The sequence below is a fragment of the Nematolebias whitei genome, chromosome 4, assembly GCF_014905685.2.
Source record: "Nematolebias whitei isolate Nwh7 chromosome 4, NemWhi1, whole genome shotgun sequence".
Taxonomy (NCBI): Eukaryota; Metazoa; Chordata; class Actinopteri; order Cyprinodontiformes; family Rivulidae; genus Nematolebias; species Nematolebias whitei.
The window spans coordinates 54,187,388-54,203,682 of NC_056501.1; the positions used below are offsets into that span (position 1 = coordinate 54,187,388).

The window sequence follows — 16,295 nt, forward strand, 5'->3', positions numbered from 1 at the left end:
AAAGAATATGCATTGTTCTATAGCTTTACTTCAAGAGACACACTTATTGCAAATAGAACACTTAAAATTAAAAAGGGAGTGGGTGGGCCAAGTCTATAGTGCTTCATGCGGGGGGTAGGGGTAGCCATCTTAATTAACAGAAGTGTATACTATAATAATGAGAAAATCTTTCAGGATACAGAGGGTCGGTATGTTATGGTGGTTGGTATAGTGGCAGGAATTAAGATAACTGTTTTAAACATCTATGCACCAAATGAAGATTGCCCACATTTTTAAAAAAAGATTGTCCATCTGTTGGCGGAGAAGGGCGAGGGACTGATACTTATAGGGGGTGACTTTAACTGTGTAATTAATAATAAATTGGATAAACTACCCATAACCACCAAACCACAATCCAGAATCTCCACAAGTTTATTAAATATGATTGAAGAACTGGGGTTAATAGAAGTCTGGCGCCACCTTCACCCGAGGGAAAGAGATTACACATTTATGTCCCATGTAAATGGAAGTTACAAAGACTGGACTATTTTTTTATATTAAAGAAAGACACATTTCGACTTAAAGATAGCACAATTGACACAATGACCATCTCTGATCATAGCCCAGTAATTATGAACCTAAATCTGGAATCTGAAAACCACATTAAATACTGGAGAATAAATACCTCAATGTTAACAGATGTCTGTATTCGAGAAGAGATACAATCAGCGATAACAGAATATTTTGACCTGAATGATAATGGTACTGTTTCACCAGCAGTGCTTTGGGATGCAGCTAAGGCCACAATAAGGGGAAAATTAATCTCTATAGGGTCTAGACTTAAAAAAAAGAAAAACTAAAAAAACAACTGGAATTGGAATCAGAAATTAAAAGATTAGAAAAGGATCATAAACAACATGGAAGGCCAGAAACGCTTAATGAATTAAAGGACGCTAGTGCAAGGCTGGACAAATTATTAACATATAAGGCAGAGGGTGCCCTTAGATTTATAAACAGAAAATATTATGAAATGGAAAACAAAGCCAGCAGATTGTTAGCTTTTCAATAAAAAAAGGCACAGGCTAGTCGTGTAATTCCTAAAATAAAAAATATGAGTACAAATAAAATTGAAACAAACCCTAAAGCAATCTCAGATAGTTTTGCAGAATATTATGGACAGCTATACAAGGGCCAGGAGCAGGCACTGAAAACAGAAAAAATACAAGATTTCTTTACAAATCTTATGTTGGACAAACTAACTGAAGGAGAAGCATCTAGTTTAATCGAACCTATAAGTGAAATTAGAGAAACTATATGTAAATTCAAAAACAATAAGTCACCAGGAACAGATGGGTTTGCAGGAGAATATTATAAAACATTTGTTGATGACATTTCACCTATATTATGCAAACTTTATAATTATGTACTAGATACAGGAAATCCTGACACTTGGTCAGAAGCTATTATTACAATAGTACATAAAGATGGAAAAGACCCGATACAATGTTCTAGTTATTGTCCCATAAGCCTTCTGTGTGTTGATTATAAGATATTAACCTCCATTTTAGCGACTAGAATACAGAAATATATAAAAACGTTAATTAAGCTAGATCAGACAGGATTTATTTCAGACCGGCAAGGGATAAATAATGTGAGAAGAACTTTAAATTTACAGTTAATAATGGCAAGAGATAAAGAACCAGCTATGCTTCTTAGTTTAGACACTGAAAAAGCTTTTGACAGAGTCAACGACGTTCTTAGATTTGAAATAGGTTTTGCCAAGAGATTTCTTAAATGGTTCAATTTTTTTTATATAAAAACCCTCGGTCTAGTGTAAGAGTTAACGGGCACTGCTCAGATTTTTTTGAAATGGGAAGAGGAGTGAGACAGGGTGATTCACTGTCACCTGTCCTCTTTGCTCTAAGCATCGAGTCATTAGTGGAGGCTATACGCCAAAATATACAGATTCAGGGAATAACAGACGGAGAAGGAATGATCCACAAAATTGCTCTCTTTGCAGATGATGTCTTGCTTTTTATAAAACACCAAAGCACATCAATACCAACACTTATCCAATGTTTAGATACATATGCAGATATATCAGGATATAAAATAAATCAAAACAAATCAGAAGCAATGATGTCAGGGAAGTGGCCTGAAGAATTAAATAAAACTGTGTCTTTCCATTTCTCTAATAAGGGCTTTAGGTACTTAGGGATCACTCTGACAACTCACCCCACAAAATTGTTCGACGCTAATTACACTGAGTTACTAAAACAATTCAAGAATGATCTGAATGATCAGGTGGTCTGTGGCGGCGGTCGTGGTTCACCGATCCGGTAGCCTGGCTGTGCTGGGGTGGGTTCGGGGTGGGCGCGGGGGCTTGGGGTTCTGGGGGCTTGTCGCCCCCGGGCTTGGGCCTGTGGGGATCGGGGATCTTGGGCTCTGGCGGGCGGGTTGCCGGGCTCTGGGCCGGCTTGCGCTCTGGTGCCCGGTTCTGGGCAGGGGCCTTCGGCTCGCTGGTAGGTTGTGGGTTCATGGGCTGGGGGATTGGGTGTTTGGGGGCGTGACCAGTGGCCCCTAAGAGGGGGTAGTTTGACCCAGCCTAGGTGTCTAGTGTGCTATGTTTTGAGAGATGTCCGAATGAGGGGTGGGTGTAGTATTTCTTCTGGGGTGGGGACTGGGTGGATGTCCTTGGGGGCGGCCCGGGACTGTGCATGGCCGACTGGCTGGCCCCTTTCCTGTGGTGGGGGCTCGCTCCCGGTGCTTCCTGGCTCTGTCAGCGGTTGGGCGGGCGCTCTTGGCCGGGTCGTCCTGGTGGGGTTTGGCTTCATCTGGTGGCGGGCTGACTGCGGTTTGTGGGGGTCTTGGCGGCCCTCGGGTGTGTGGGCCGCTGGTACTGCTTCTGGCGGCCCTCGGGGCTCCGTCCCTCTCTGGTCTGGAGCTCAGTGGGCCTGGCGGTCAGTCCAGATGGAGAGGTGTCTTGGCCTCAATCCCTGGGTGGACCTTGGGGAACTGGGGGGGCCTGTTGGGTCAGTGGGGGAGTTGACTCCCTGTGGGAGCATTTGCTCTCACAGTTATATTTCTCCCCATCTCTCACCATGCACCTCCACCCTCTTCATTTCAATTCCACACATTTAAGGTTGTTTGGGCTCGGGTGTGCTGCAACAATTTTACATCTCTGTTGACCATAGCCACCTGGGACTCAATTTTATTGTACACCTTAGACATTCACTCATAACATCCTCATGACATTCACATATAGGAACTTGAGGTGGGCACTATGGCTATGGGTGGTGGGATGACTTTACTCTTGCCCCCTGTGCCTGTGCTCACTTACAATGGTTGCATTTAGACACTAGAGTTTGGATAGAGTTGGGGTGGAGGGGAAACTGGCATCATGCCAGCCTTTGCTCCTTCTTTCCTTTTTAATGGCACTATACAACAACACACATCAACAGCACATCTAGGGGCGGGGGTGTATGTGTCGGGGTCTTATTCTCTCTCTCTTTTTTTTTTCCTCACCCCCCTAGTTCCCTAATTGCCATTCCGGGGGTGGGGTCCGGGAGAAGGGCAGGCCGTCGAGTGTTGACCAGGACTATGTGGGGGTTCGGGGTCTGGGGGATTGCCGTGTGCGGTGCTGGCGCTGTGCTCTCCCTGGGGTTGTTTGGACCCCCTGAGCTTGGCTCTTGGGTGCCATGGTTGGCCCGCTGGCCGGGGTGGCTGCCGGGGCCTGGCGGGCGGTCGGCTGGGGGCGCGTGCTTGGTTGTTGGCAGTGTGTGGGGGTGGTCGGTGGCGTGACCTCTTCGTGCCGGGGGATGTCCTTTTGGCTGGGCGTGGCCTGGGCCGGGTCTGGGATATTGGCTCCTTTCCGCTCGAGAATGAATGGGTTTACCTCCTGGGTTTGGGCATGGGCTGCCCCCTGTAGAGGGCGGGTACATGTCTTGGACCTGGGGGGTATAGAGTGCGTATCGGGAATAAGAATGAAATGTATCGTTATTGTATGTCTTTGAGTGAGTGAGTGTGAGAATGAGGCTGGGACTGTGTGATTGTGTCTGTGTATGAATGGGTATTTGTTAGGCCGAGACTCGGACTGCCCCCTCTTTGATACAACTGGGGGTGCTTGGCATCGCGCCCCTATCGTGCGGCCCCCTGTTGGGGTGTGCCCTTGCCTGCTGGCGCCCTTGGTGTCCGGGGCTGGGCGCTTGGGCTTGTGTCGGCTCGGCCTGGTGTCTGCCTGGTGGGGCTCGGGTCCTCTGGCCCTGTCAGGCCTTGGCCTGGGTGGTGTGCGTCCTTGGTGCCCAAGCCTCGGTGCCCGGGCCTGGAACTGCAAAGGTGCGGCGGGTTCCGGCGGGGGCCTATGAGTTTGTCGCTGTTGGCCCCGGGGGGTCACTGCATGTGGTCGCTGGTGGGGATCTTCCGGTTCTCCCCTGTGGTCCGATCTGGGGGGTGGCTGAGTGGTTCGTCCTGTGTGGGTGGCCCTGGGGGGTCCGCGGTCGGGGTACCTTTTGGGGTCTTGGGCTTTGGTCCCCCCCTTTTTCGTCTGCCTCTGGTCTTGGGGGTCGGGTCTCTGCTGCTTCACAGTTACTATTAAATGTTCTATTAGAGAAGCCTTATACACTTATGCATGCTCACAACCACACACAAATAGATGCAGGGATGCTTATGTAGGCTTTATATGTAGATATATAGATATGTATATTCATGTGTATGTATGTATGTATATAGGCATAGGTATGGGTATATATATTTATGGAAACTTACTGCAAAGCCATGAATATTTTAAGTTCTTTATACATATGTATTTTGTTGCTGTGTTTTGTCATGTTCTTTGCAGGTGAACAGACAGTGGCCGGGTGTTTTGCCGTGTGCTCTCTTTGTGTATATTTCTTATATTTTGGAGTCTTACTTTGTCTTTTCTTTCTTTCTATCCTATTAAAAAAAAAAAAAAAAAGAATGATCTGACCCGTTGGGAAGTCCTCCCACTTTCACTGTTAGGCAGAATCGAAACTATAAAAATGATTTTGCTTCCTCGTCTTCTGTTTTTGTTTCAATCATTGCCCATAAGAGTTCCTATTTATATTTTTAATAAACTAAACAAATTAATATCACAGTTTATATGGCAGCACAAGAGACCTAGAATACGACTTAAGACACTTTATTTGCCAAAAGATAAAGGAGGAGTAGCTCTACCTAATTTAAAATATTATTACTGGGCAGCTCAATTAGCTGCAATAGTCACTTGGATTAGGGGAGATGAGGAACCAATTTGGAATCGAATAGAGCAGGGGGAGATAATAGGGTGTATTATTGTCAACTTTGCCTTTTATTGATTCAAAATCTGTCATTAAATTGAAAATTAATAGATTAAACATACTCTGCAGATTTGGATGGAAGTAAAAATAAGTTGAATGACACAGGATCAATATCTCGAGCTTTGCCAATCGTGGGTAATATAGACCTCCCCCCTTCTGTATGGGACCAGGGGTTTAGAAAATGGAACACCAAAGGTCTCGTGACTCTCAACTAGTTGTTTGGAGAAACAGGTTTTAAATCTTTCTCACTGATTAGGGAGCAATTTGATCTCCCAGCAAAAGATATGTATAGATATCTCCAAATTAGACATTACATTATGAACCATAAAAACAAAGAGAGAATTAATAAAGATCCAAATGATATAGAACAATACTTTATTTCCATTATAGAAAAGAAAATTCCAACAAAAAAACATTTCTCTAACTTATATAAGAGGCTCTCACTTGATATTAACCAGAATACCTGGTATATTAAAGAGAAATGGGAATTGGAGTTAAATGTCCTGATAGAAGATGAAGTATGGGATAATCTGTGGAAAAACAGCCTAAGAGGGATTACCAGTCAGTTAGGGAAAGAATTTGACTGGAAATTGAAAATGAGGTATTTCCACACACCTCTTAATATCTCAGATTTTGCAAAGGATCCCTCAACTGCATACTGCTGGAGAAAATGTGGGAAAATAGGTGACCATACACACACATTCTGGGATTGTCCTGTTATCCAAACATACTGGAGGAATATCAAGGTGGAGCTTGAGAAAATAATACAGATGGAAGTTCCATCAGGTCCTTTGTTTTATATACTGGGGGTTATTTTAAATGAAGAGTTCAACTCAAATCAGAGATATATAGTAAATGTTTTATTATTGGTTTCAAAAAAACTAATCACTGTAAATTGGAAAGACTTGAAACCCCAGACAATAATTGAATGGAAACGGAGGGTTAAACAAGTATATATTGTGGAAAAGATGACATCAGTTCTACAAATGACCACTGATCTTTTTGACCAAAGGTGGCGCTGTGTAGAGGTTTATCTGACATCTTGATGGGTGGTTCGTTGTGACTTTCAGAGGATTTGGTTCATTGCTTTTGTATATTTTTTGTGACTATTTTTTTTTTTAAGTTGTTAGCAATTCCTGTGCTGTGCGGGTTTTTTTTTTTGTTTGTTTGTTTTTTGTTTATGTGTGTTTGTTTTTTATTTTAGTGTTCAATGAAGGGGAATGTTAGATGTTCAGTTGTGTAAAAAAAGAAAAAGAAAAAAAGGCTTAAAATAAAAAGTAAAAAAAAAAATCATAAGTTAAGTCAGGTCCTCTGGACGGTTCCTTAAAAAAGAGGAACCGTCCAGAGGACAGTTTTGTCATTTATTCAGGCTGTTTCAGCTTATTCTGCTACATTTCTGTTCTTTTTAGCTTTTTCTCCATGTCTGCTGTTTTTCTGCTGCTTGATCAAATTCAGCTCCCAGTAACAGTTCAGCGATGAAACCTTTTCAGCCTGGTTTCAACATCTTCAGCAGCTTTCATTAAAAATCATTCAGCATTTCACAGAAAGTAAAACTTTCTGTGGTTTAATCAGTTGTCCTCCTCTGATGTCAGACAGAAGGTTCAGTTCTGGTCGACCAGTCCACACCAAGTTCTTCACTGCTGTGGTTTATAGAAACACCCAAATGCAAAAAAAAAAAAAAAAAAACTGGGTTATTTATTTGTTAGCAGCAGGTATTTGTTGCTGATGATGCATTTTGGAAACAACCTTTAATGTGTTTAATTTTCGCACAGATTCAGGAAAGTAAACCTGCTTTTATTGGACCAGAATTTAAAACCGCCTTTCTTACTGCCTCCTGAACGAGGAGGAGAAATCAGAGAGGAACTCCGTTGTTCTTTATTCCCCGTTAGCACAGATCCTCTGATGTCAGGAGTAACAGGCGGGTGTTGAGGGGAACCTGTCAGGTTGTGAAATGGTAAATCCAGTGTTTGGAGCCAAGATGGCAGCTATTTATCACCGACCGTACGGTTCAGATTAATTCCATAAGAAAGATCAAAGGTTCTGAGCTCAGCCTCATTATAAGATGATTTTTCTGTCATTTTTCTAAGTGTCACATTTCAGTCCAGTGTTCGACTTCCCACACAGGAGCAGTGGTTCGTCTCGATGGTCGCACTGCAGGAAGCGGGGGGTCGATGGGACCCTGCGGGCGAACAGTGACGAGGACGGCGACAACAGAGGGAAAGGCCACGCCCGCTCTGACAGCAGACACTCCAGGTGAGACTTTCTGCCCCAAGGAAAAGGTTTGCTCTGAAATCAGCCAAACTTAAAACACTTTAAACCTTCAGGATTTTTATCGTCTTCAGTCGTTTACTTGATTTTGTTTGGAACCTGTAAACAAATGTAGCATTTGAAGTTCAGCTGTTGCTAATTAATTGGTAATAATTAGGGCTGGACGAAATCTCTATTTTAAAAATATCGATATTATTTCATATGTGATATAAAATGAGACTATATCGATATAAAAAAGTAAAGTCAAAGTCACTTTATTGTCAAAAACTGCAATATGTACAGGACATACACGGGATTGAAATTACATTACTCTCAGACCCCGGTGCAACAATAACCATTTAACATTAAAACATTTAATAAACATAAGCATAAAATGAAATAATAAAAGTGATACTGTCTTAAATTGTACTATAGCGGTATAATTAAAAAAAACAAAAAACGTATATCTATAAAATAAAATGAAATCGTCATTGATATTTGTAGTAAGTGGCAAAGCAGCATATGAAGTGAATGTACACAGTATATGTATGAAGTCCTTGATATTGGTGTAGGTAAAGTGACATATGCAATAAGGCTAGTAAAAAAATATATCAACGGTAGTGTAATATAAGCAGCAGTGTGAATATAAACAGTAGTGTGAATATAAACAGTAGTACAAATAGGAATGTGCGATATGGCATAAAATTCATATTACGATATGTATTGTGAAGGGTGGCGATAACAATATATATCGCGATATGTTTTTGGTGTAAAACTTGCAATAGGAATTTTTATAAAGCATAGGGTGTTCTTTTGGCATCGTATATTTTGAATTAAGAAAATTCTATTACTAAGTACAGAGAGTTTATAAATAATAAACAAATCAAGTATTATGCTTCTTTGTTGTAGTGCAAAACAGTGCAAAAGATATCAAATGTAGTTTTAGCCATATGTTTTAAACAAAAGAATATGTTCTTAACTCTTAACAGTTTCCAGTCTCACTTAATAAATGAACAGCAACAGAGCAGCATTTTACACTGAAACACTTCATCCTCCAACCCTTTAGTGGGCGACTCCTTCTGCTTTAATGGAAAGCTGACACAAAATGATTGTGGCTTTGACCAGAGGGTCTCGCAGTAAAATCTCACGACACAGCATTCTTTTCACAGATCAGAGAGCAGGTTTCTTAAAGCTGACCAACGCTTACTTTAACTTTCGATGGAAAAAAAAACCTTTTGACGGAACACAGCGTTTTGCGCATGCGTCAGAATACGGCAACTGTATGGCAAGCCAGCTGTAGTTAGCTTGTAGCTTCGCTACTTAGCTCTCGAAGAAAAGACTTTAACGCCACTTGCTCACAGTTTTCAGCTCAAAAAAAGTAACGATTAAATCTGACAGCTCTGATTTTACACTTGAACACCACTTATGCACAGTTTTCAACCAAAAAAAAGTAACAATTAAACTGCCAACTCTTGATTTTACTTCAGACACAGCATTACTGCGGTTAGCCGGTAGAAGTCAGATCTCTATCGTAGGCTAAATTTCTATCGTTTCTACCGTATACCGTTTATATCGCGCATTCCTAAGTACAAATGTAAACAGTAGTGTGAATGTAAACAGTAGTTTGAATATGAACAGGAGTTTGAATATGAACAGTAGTGCAAATTGAATGAGCACATGTGCGTGTGTTGAGTGTAAAACCCGTTTTTTAATGATTCAGAGTTCAGTGTTAAAAAGTTTTTGTCGTGTGGAAATGTGTGAAAGTTTTGTGTGTTAAGGCAGTACAAGAGGGAGGGGAGGCAGAGCAGGCAGAGAGTTCAGCATCCTGACTGCTTGATGAAATGAGCTGTCTCTCAGTCTGCTAGTTTGAGCCTGGAGACTCGGCAGTCTCCTCCCTTATGGCAGCTGAAGCTGTGTAGTGGGTGTGTGGGATCACCCGCCATACAGAGGGCCTTCCGAGTGAGGTGGGTACTGTGTAAGTCATGTAGTTAGGGGAAGGAGGTGCCGACGATCTTCTCGGCTGCTCTCACGATGTGCTGGAGCGTCTTGCGGCAGGATGCAGTACATGCACTGAACCACACCATGATGCAGCTGGTCAGGACACTGTCTATGGCGCCCCTGTAGAAGGTGCACATGATGGGGGTTGGAGCTCCAGCTCTTTTCAGCTTGCGGAGAAAGTAGAGGCGCTGGTGAGCCTTCTTGGCCAGTGAAGCAGTGTTCCTGCTCCAGGACAGGTCCTGTTGGAGCTCCAGCTCTTTTCAGCTTGCAGAGAAAGTAGAGGCGCTGCTGAGCCTTCTTGGCCAGTGAAGCAGTGTTCCTGCTCCAGGACAGGTCCTCTGAGACATGCACTCCCAGAAACTTGGTGCTGCTCACTCTCTCCACAGTAGTACCATTGATGGTCAGAAGAGCATTCTGGACATGCATCTTCTTGAAGTCCACAACAATCTCCTTTGTCTTATCAGAGTCAGAGTTTCTTTATTGTCATTCGCACCTCATGTGGTACATGTGGTGGAGCGAAATTATGTACACAGGGTCCCAGTTACATCCGACAATAAAATGTATAAGAAAAACAGTAATAACATCTAAGATATGAACTAAGAAAAACATCAACTAAATATACACTAAGCACTCATAACATAAAACATTGAACATCAGCACAAACATGAACATGAGTCTGTGAGCAGATGTGCACGCATGAACACATCAACATTGAAACAGATCAGCAGCAACATGAAACAGATCAGCAGCAACATGATATGGTTTTTCACAGTGATTATTCTAGTTAGAGATTCATGAGTCTAACAGCCTCAGGGTAGAAGCTGTTCCTCAGTCTAGTGGTTCTACACTTAATGCTCCTTAACCTCCTTCCTGAGGGGAGTGGGGCAAAAAGTGTGTGTGCTGGGTGAGTGGGGTCCTTCATGATGCAGGTGGCCCTCTTCCTGCATCTGGAGGTGTAGATGTCTGTGATGGTGGGGAGACTGATTCCAACAGATTTCTGTGCAGCCTTCACCACTCGCTGCAAAGCTTTTCTTTCTGCAGCTGTGCAGCCTCCATGCCACACGTTGATGCTCGAGCACAGGATGCTCTCCACTGCACACCTGTAGAAGGAGGTGAGGACTGAGCTTCCCAGACCAGCTCGCCTCAGCCGTCTGAGGAAGTAGAGTCTCTGATGAGCTTTCTTGATCAGGCTGGTGGTGTTGTTGCTCCAGCTGAGGTTGTCATTCATGTGTACACCCAAGTACTTGTAGCTGGAGACCACTTCCACCGCAGATCCTCTTATGTTCAGTGGGGTGTAGGTGTTTTTGTTCCTTCTGAAGTCCACAATCATCAGAAGGAGAAATTATCCACGTTCAGAGAGAGTGACAGGAATCACACCAACACAGAAGCCTGCTGCGGACCACGCGCGAGGTGCCCAGCATCCTGTGTTGATGTGATTTACCTGTCATCGGGTCGAAAAGGCTTCCCGACTAAGTGTCAACGGTGAGAGGACTTTCATATCAATTTGTGTGTTAAGAGTGTACGAGTGTACATGTTCTTTGCTTGGCTGTTTTTCTGTGGCAGATTAATAAAATGACACTATTATTCTAGCAGTAACAGTCTCCTCTGATTTATTTCCTCTCGTATGAATCATCGGGGCCGACCGTTCACGAACCTTGTATAAGAAATTTCATAATACAACTTTGATAACAGGTTCTGTTTTAAATGTGCTCTATAAATAAAGTTGACTTGACTTGTCCAGATGTGTGAGGGCTCTGTGGAGGGCAGAGGAGATGGCGTCATCGGCCGAACGATTTGGCCAATATGCAAACTGGAAGGGATCCAGGGAGGCGGGAAGGACAGAGTTGATGTGCTTCATGACTAGCCGTTCGAAGCACTTCATCAGGATGGGGGTGAGTGCCACCGAATGAAAGTCATTGAGGCAGGAGGGCAATGCCGCCTTTGGGACAGGGATGATGGTGGTGGCTTTGAAACAGGTGGAGACGATGGTCTGACTCAGCGAGATGTTAAAGATATCCGTGAAGACCGCTGCAAGTTCCACTGCACAATCCTTCAGCACACGACCAGGTATGTTGTCAGGATCAGAAGCTTTTCGGGCGTTGATCTTGATGAATGATCGCCTTACACTGTCCGTGGACAGCATCAGCACCTGGTTACTGGGAGAGGGGGAGAGTTTCTGTGCAGGTGTGCTGTTACATGCCTCAAACCGCGCAAAGACGTCATTCAGCTCATTCAGTGTAGAGGTTGTGCTGTCACAGGTTTGTGGGGCTGGCTTATAGTTCGTTATGGTCTGTATTCCTCGCCACAGACTCCGTGTATCCTTGCTGTCACTGAAGCGATGATCTATCTTTCTGGAATACTGCTTCTTGGCCTTTCTGATGCCCCGGGACAGGTTGTTTCTGGCTGCCCTCAGGCCCACCTGATCTGCTGTGAAGGTGGCGTTCCTGGCTCTCAGGAGTCCGTAGACCTCTGCTGTCAGCCATGGCTTCTGATTTGCCCGAACAGTGATGGTCTTGAGGTCAGTTACATCATCAATACAGTTGGGGATGTATGAGCATACAGTATCTGAGTACTCTTGAAGATATGTGTTGTTGTTTTTGGTAGCAGCTTCTTTGAACATATTCCAATCTGTGGTGTTGAAACAGTCCTGAAGAGCTTCTGAAGAGCCCTCTGGCCACACTCGTACCTGCTTGCAGACTGGTTTGGTGACTTTAACCAGTGGTCTACAGGTCCTTCTCAAAAAATTAGCATATTGTGATAAAGGTAATTATTTTCCATAATGTAATGATAAAAATGAAACTTTCATATATTTCAGATTCATTGCACACCAACTGAAATATTTCAGGTCTTTAATTGTTTTAATACTGATGATTATGGCACACAGCTCATGAAAACCCAAAATGACTGTCCCAAAAAATTAGCATATTTCATCCCACCAATGAAAGACAAGTGTTTTTAATACAAAAAACGCCAACCTTCAAATAATCATGTTCAGTTATGCACTCAATACTTGGTCGGGAATCCTTTTGCATGAATGACTGCTTCAATGCGGCGTGGCATGAAGGCAATCAGCCTGTGGCACTGCTGAGGTGTTATGGAGGCCCAGGATGCTTCGATAGCGGCCTTAAGCTCATCCAGAGTGTTGGGTCTTGCGTCTCTCAACTTTCTCTTCACAATATCCCACAGGTTCTCTATGGGGTTCAGGTCAGGAGAGTTGGCAGGCCAATTGAGCACAGTAATACCATGGTCAGTAAACCATTTACCAGTGGTTTTGGCACTGTGAGCAGGTGCCAGGTCATGCTGAAAAATGAAATCTTCATCTCCATAAAGCTTTTCAGCAGATGGAAGCATGAAGTGCTCCATATCTCCTGATAGCTAGCTGCATTGACCCTGCCCTTGATAAAACACAGTAGACCAACACCAGCAGATGACATGACACCCCAGTGACTGTGGAAACTTGACACTGGACCTCAAGCAATGTGAATTCTGTGTCTCCTCTCTTCCTCCAGACTCTGGGACCTTGATTTTCAAAGGAAATGCAAAATTTACTGTAATCAGAGAACATAACTTTGGACCACTCAGCAGCAGTCCCAGGCGAGATGCTTCTGACGCAATCTCTTGTTCAAGAGTGGCTTGACCTGGGGAATGCGGCACCTGTAGCCCATTTCCTGCACACCCCTGTGCACGGTGGCTCTGGATGTTTCTACTCCAGACTCAGTCCACTGCTTCCGCAGGTCCCCCAAGGTCTGGAATCGGCCCTTCTCCACAATCCTCCTCAGGGTCCGGTCACCTCTTCTCGTTGTGCAGCGTTTTCTGCCACACTTTTCCCTTCCCACAGACTTCCCACTGAGGTGCCTTGATACAGCACTCTGGGAACAGCCTATTCGTTCAGCAATTTCTTTCTGTGTCTTACCTTCTTGCTTGAGGGTGTCAATGATGGCCTTCTGGACAGCAGTCAGGTCGGCAGTCTTACCCATGATTGCGGTTTTGAGTAATGAACAAGGATGGGAGTTTTTAAAAGCCTCAGGAATCTTTTGCAGGTGTTTAGAGTTACGTCGTTGTTCTATGTCATATAGGCTTCGCCCTTTAAGGCTGTCGCTGATGGGTTTATCCCGTTATGCGCAAGCATCATACTGAAAAAATTAGTCCACGCCCACCTGCTGTGTGGGCCCCACCCGATCCGTATAAGTTACATTAAGAGCGGGTAATCTGCTCCCATTTTTCTTCTTCAAGCTAATATAAAACAACTGACCTTTCAACGAGATGTCCAGCTCCAACACCATCTGCTTGTGTCCCTCCTGCACTTGCACCTCCTTCTACTTGCTCAGCTTCGACCGGCACGACACCTGCGAAGGATGCCTAGGTCCCCGCCACGTCGCCCGCGCTTCCTCCTGCCGCCTCTGTGACGAGCTTCCACCGGAGGAAAGGCAGAGGAGAGCAGCCTTGTTTAAGGCTACCATCGAGGACTGCCTGTCTGTGGCGGGAGACTGCTCGCTGGACGACGCCATGGATTTCTTCGACGCCGGCTCTCGGAGTGAATCGGATGATTCCTCTGGGACCGGTGACGTAAGCAGCAGCCCCGACGTTCGTTCCCTCCTGGGGAGCGCAGTGTTGGAAAGAGGGAGGCTGAGCGGATGCTCGACTCTCCCGGGGTTTCCTGCCTCAACGGCCACACCGCTCCCTGCCGTCGGCGCACTCCTCTTGGAGCTGCCCGCCATTATCCGGGAAGTTGCTAACGTAAAGGGGCTCTCCGCCCCCCCCCCCCCCCCCCCCCCCCCGGCTCAGATCGGACGATCTTGCGGGAAGGTTTGGCTCCACGCCGGCTCGCCGTCTTGATCCCATCTGGCCTCGTTTTCCAGCGGTGACATCGTACTGGAGCGAGGCCTCAGCCGGTCCTGGTAGGTTAAGGGCGCCCGTCTCCTTTTACGCTCCCATCACCAGAGTGGAGGGGTTTACCGAGCGGGGCTATCCCTCGGTACCCCCCCTTGAGCCAAGCCTCACGGAAGCCTTCGGAGCAAAGCTGTCCAGGTTGGAGCAGCGTCCCGTCCCTCCGGGGAAACACGACCAGGCGGTGACCGCGCTCTCCAATCAAGCCCACCAGTGTTCTTTTCAGGCGGCCGCAGCTAGCAACAACGTAGCACTGCTAGCATTTAGCATGTCGAAGAGGCTGGAGGCCGAGAACCTGCCCGAGGAGATAAAGAGCTCCCTCTGTAAGACGGCAGACGCCATCCTCAACATGTGCGCCGCTTCCACGGTTTGCCTGTCGAGGATTGCAGCGTGGATGACGTTGATCCAACGATCCACCTGGCTTCGTCACTCTCCCTCGCTGCCGGAAAAGCTGCACAAGGACCTGATGGAGGGTCCCATCACGTCGGACGCGCTGTTTGGAAGCAGCTTAAAAACCATGCTAGCGAATTCGAAGCAGTCGGAGGAGATGTCGGAAGCTGTGCGCCATCTCATCAAGCCGCGCGGCTCATCCCGTCCCCCAGCCCGCTGGAGAGATCGTCGTGAGCAGAGGCAGAAACATCGGCGCTCCACGGCCGCAGCAGCTTCGTCTCGCTCAGCTCCACCACCAGCCCCGCCCGTCACAGACCACCCCTCCTCATTCCGGCAACCTGCACTTCAGCGTTTCCCCGGAGATCGCCTGCAGATGGCGCTCGGGGCAAACAAATCGCAGAGCTCACGGGGGAGAAGATTTAAAAAATGACGGTCTGCGGAGGATGTGTGTATAAATGACACAGAAGTTGAAATAAATGATTTTTCAATGATCAAAGTGTCTGTTTTTAGCCAGTCTGTAAGCTCGGATGAGCTCACATCCGCTACACACACATCCTCCACACATAAAGAGCCGGTGTCCTTAAATAAAGGTTTTTTAAACCCTCCGCCGCTCCAACACATGACGAGATGCTCACTCGACTCTACGGTAAGCGAAATAACTCGTTATCAATCAGACCCGTACGATCATCACCCAAGCGGTGTTAAACGCGCACCCAAGCGAGGCAAGCAGCCTCCATCCAAACGGCGCTGTGTTGATGATGCACACACAGCTGCCCGGCGCTCACCGGCTCACATCGGTATAAATGTGGGATCGCAGGCCGGGTCCGGTGGAGGTCCCCGCTCTCAGCGAAAACAACACACGCCTCACCTGAGCAAACGCGAGCGGCCGTCATCCACCGCGTCTCAGCGATCGGCAGCTCACGGCGGCATAAGCGTGAGACAGCTGAACGAACCCGGTGACGAGCCCCGCCCCCAGCGAGAGCGGCGCGCATCCCTCCAGAGAAAACGTGTGCTCCCGCGAGGCTCGCAACCTTCACTCCGACAGCACGGCGTTGATGAAGTCACGCCCCCTGCCTCTCAATGTTCGCACAGCGACGTTAAACGTGCAGCCCCACGACGTCATCAGCTGGCAGACGCAGCGCACGGGCGCGTTCAGAACAGCCCTTTCGAGGAAGCCTCGCCTTGGGTCACGCGGAAAACATTTCCGCGACGCATGACGGTGGTCGAGGCGGAGGATTGGATGACATCCGTTCAAAACACGGCGCATCACTTAAACGCACGTCCACTCCACGAACGTTACGCAGAGTGGCTAAAAATATGCTCGCCGGACAGATGGATGGACAGAGTGTTATGCAAGGGTTACACGTTGCAATTTGCAACCCGACCCCCTCCGTTCGGAGGAGTTATGGATACGGTCCTGTCATCACCAGACCAAATCTCAGCCTTAAATGCAGAAGTTCAGGAGCTTCTGATAAAAGG

At 46.1% G+C, this 16,295-nt stretch overlaps 1 protein-coding gene across 1 annotated transcript in view; it reads left to right on the forward strand.

The window, feature by feature from the left end:
- LOC119409183 (stem-loop binding protein) overlaps positions 1–16,295 on the forward strand; it is a 49,671-nt gene that overhangs the window by 4,059 nt on the left and 29,317 nt on the right. Inside the window, exon 2 of the mRNA XM_037676043.1 lies at positions 7,419–7,547. Within this exon, the coding sequence (XP_037531971.1) occupies positions 7,419–7,547 (129 nt within the window). The remainder of the gene's footprint in view (positions 1–7,418; positions 7,548–16,295) is intronic.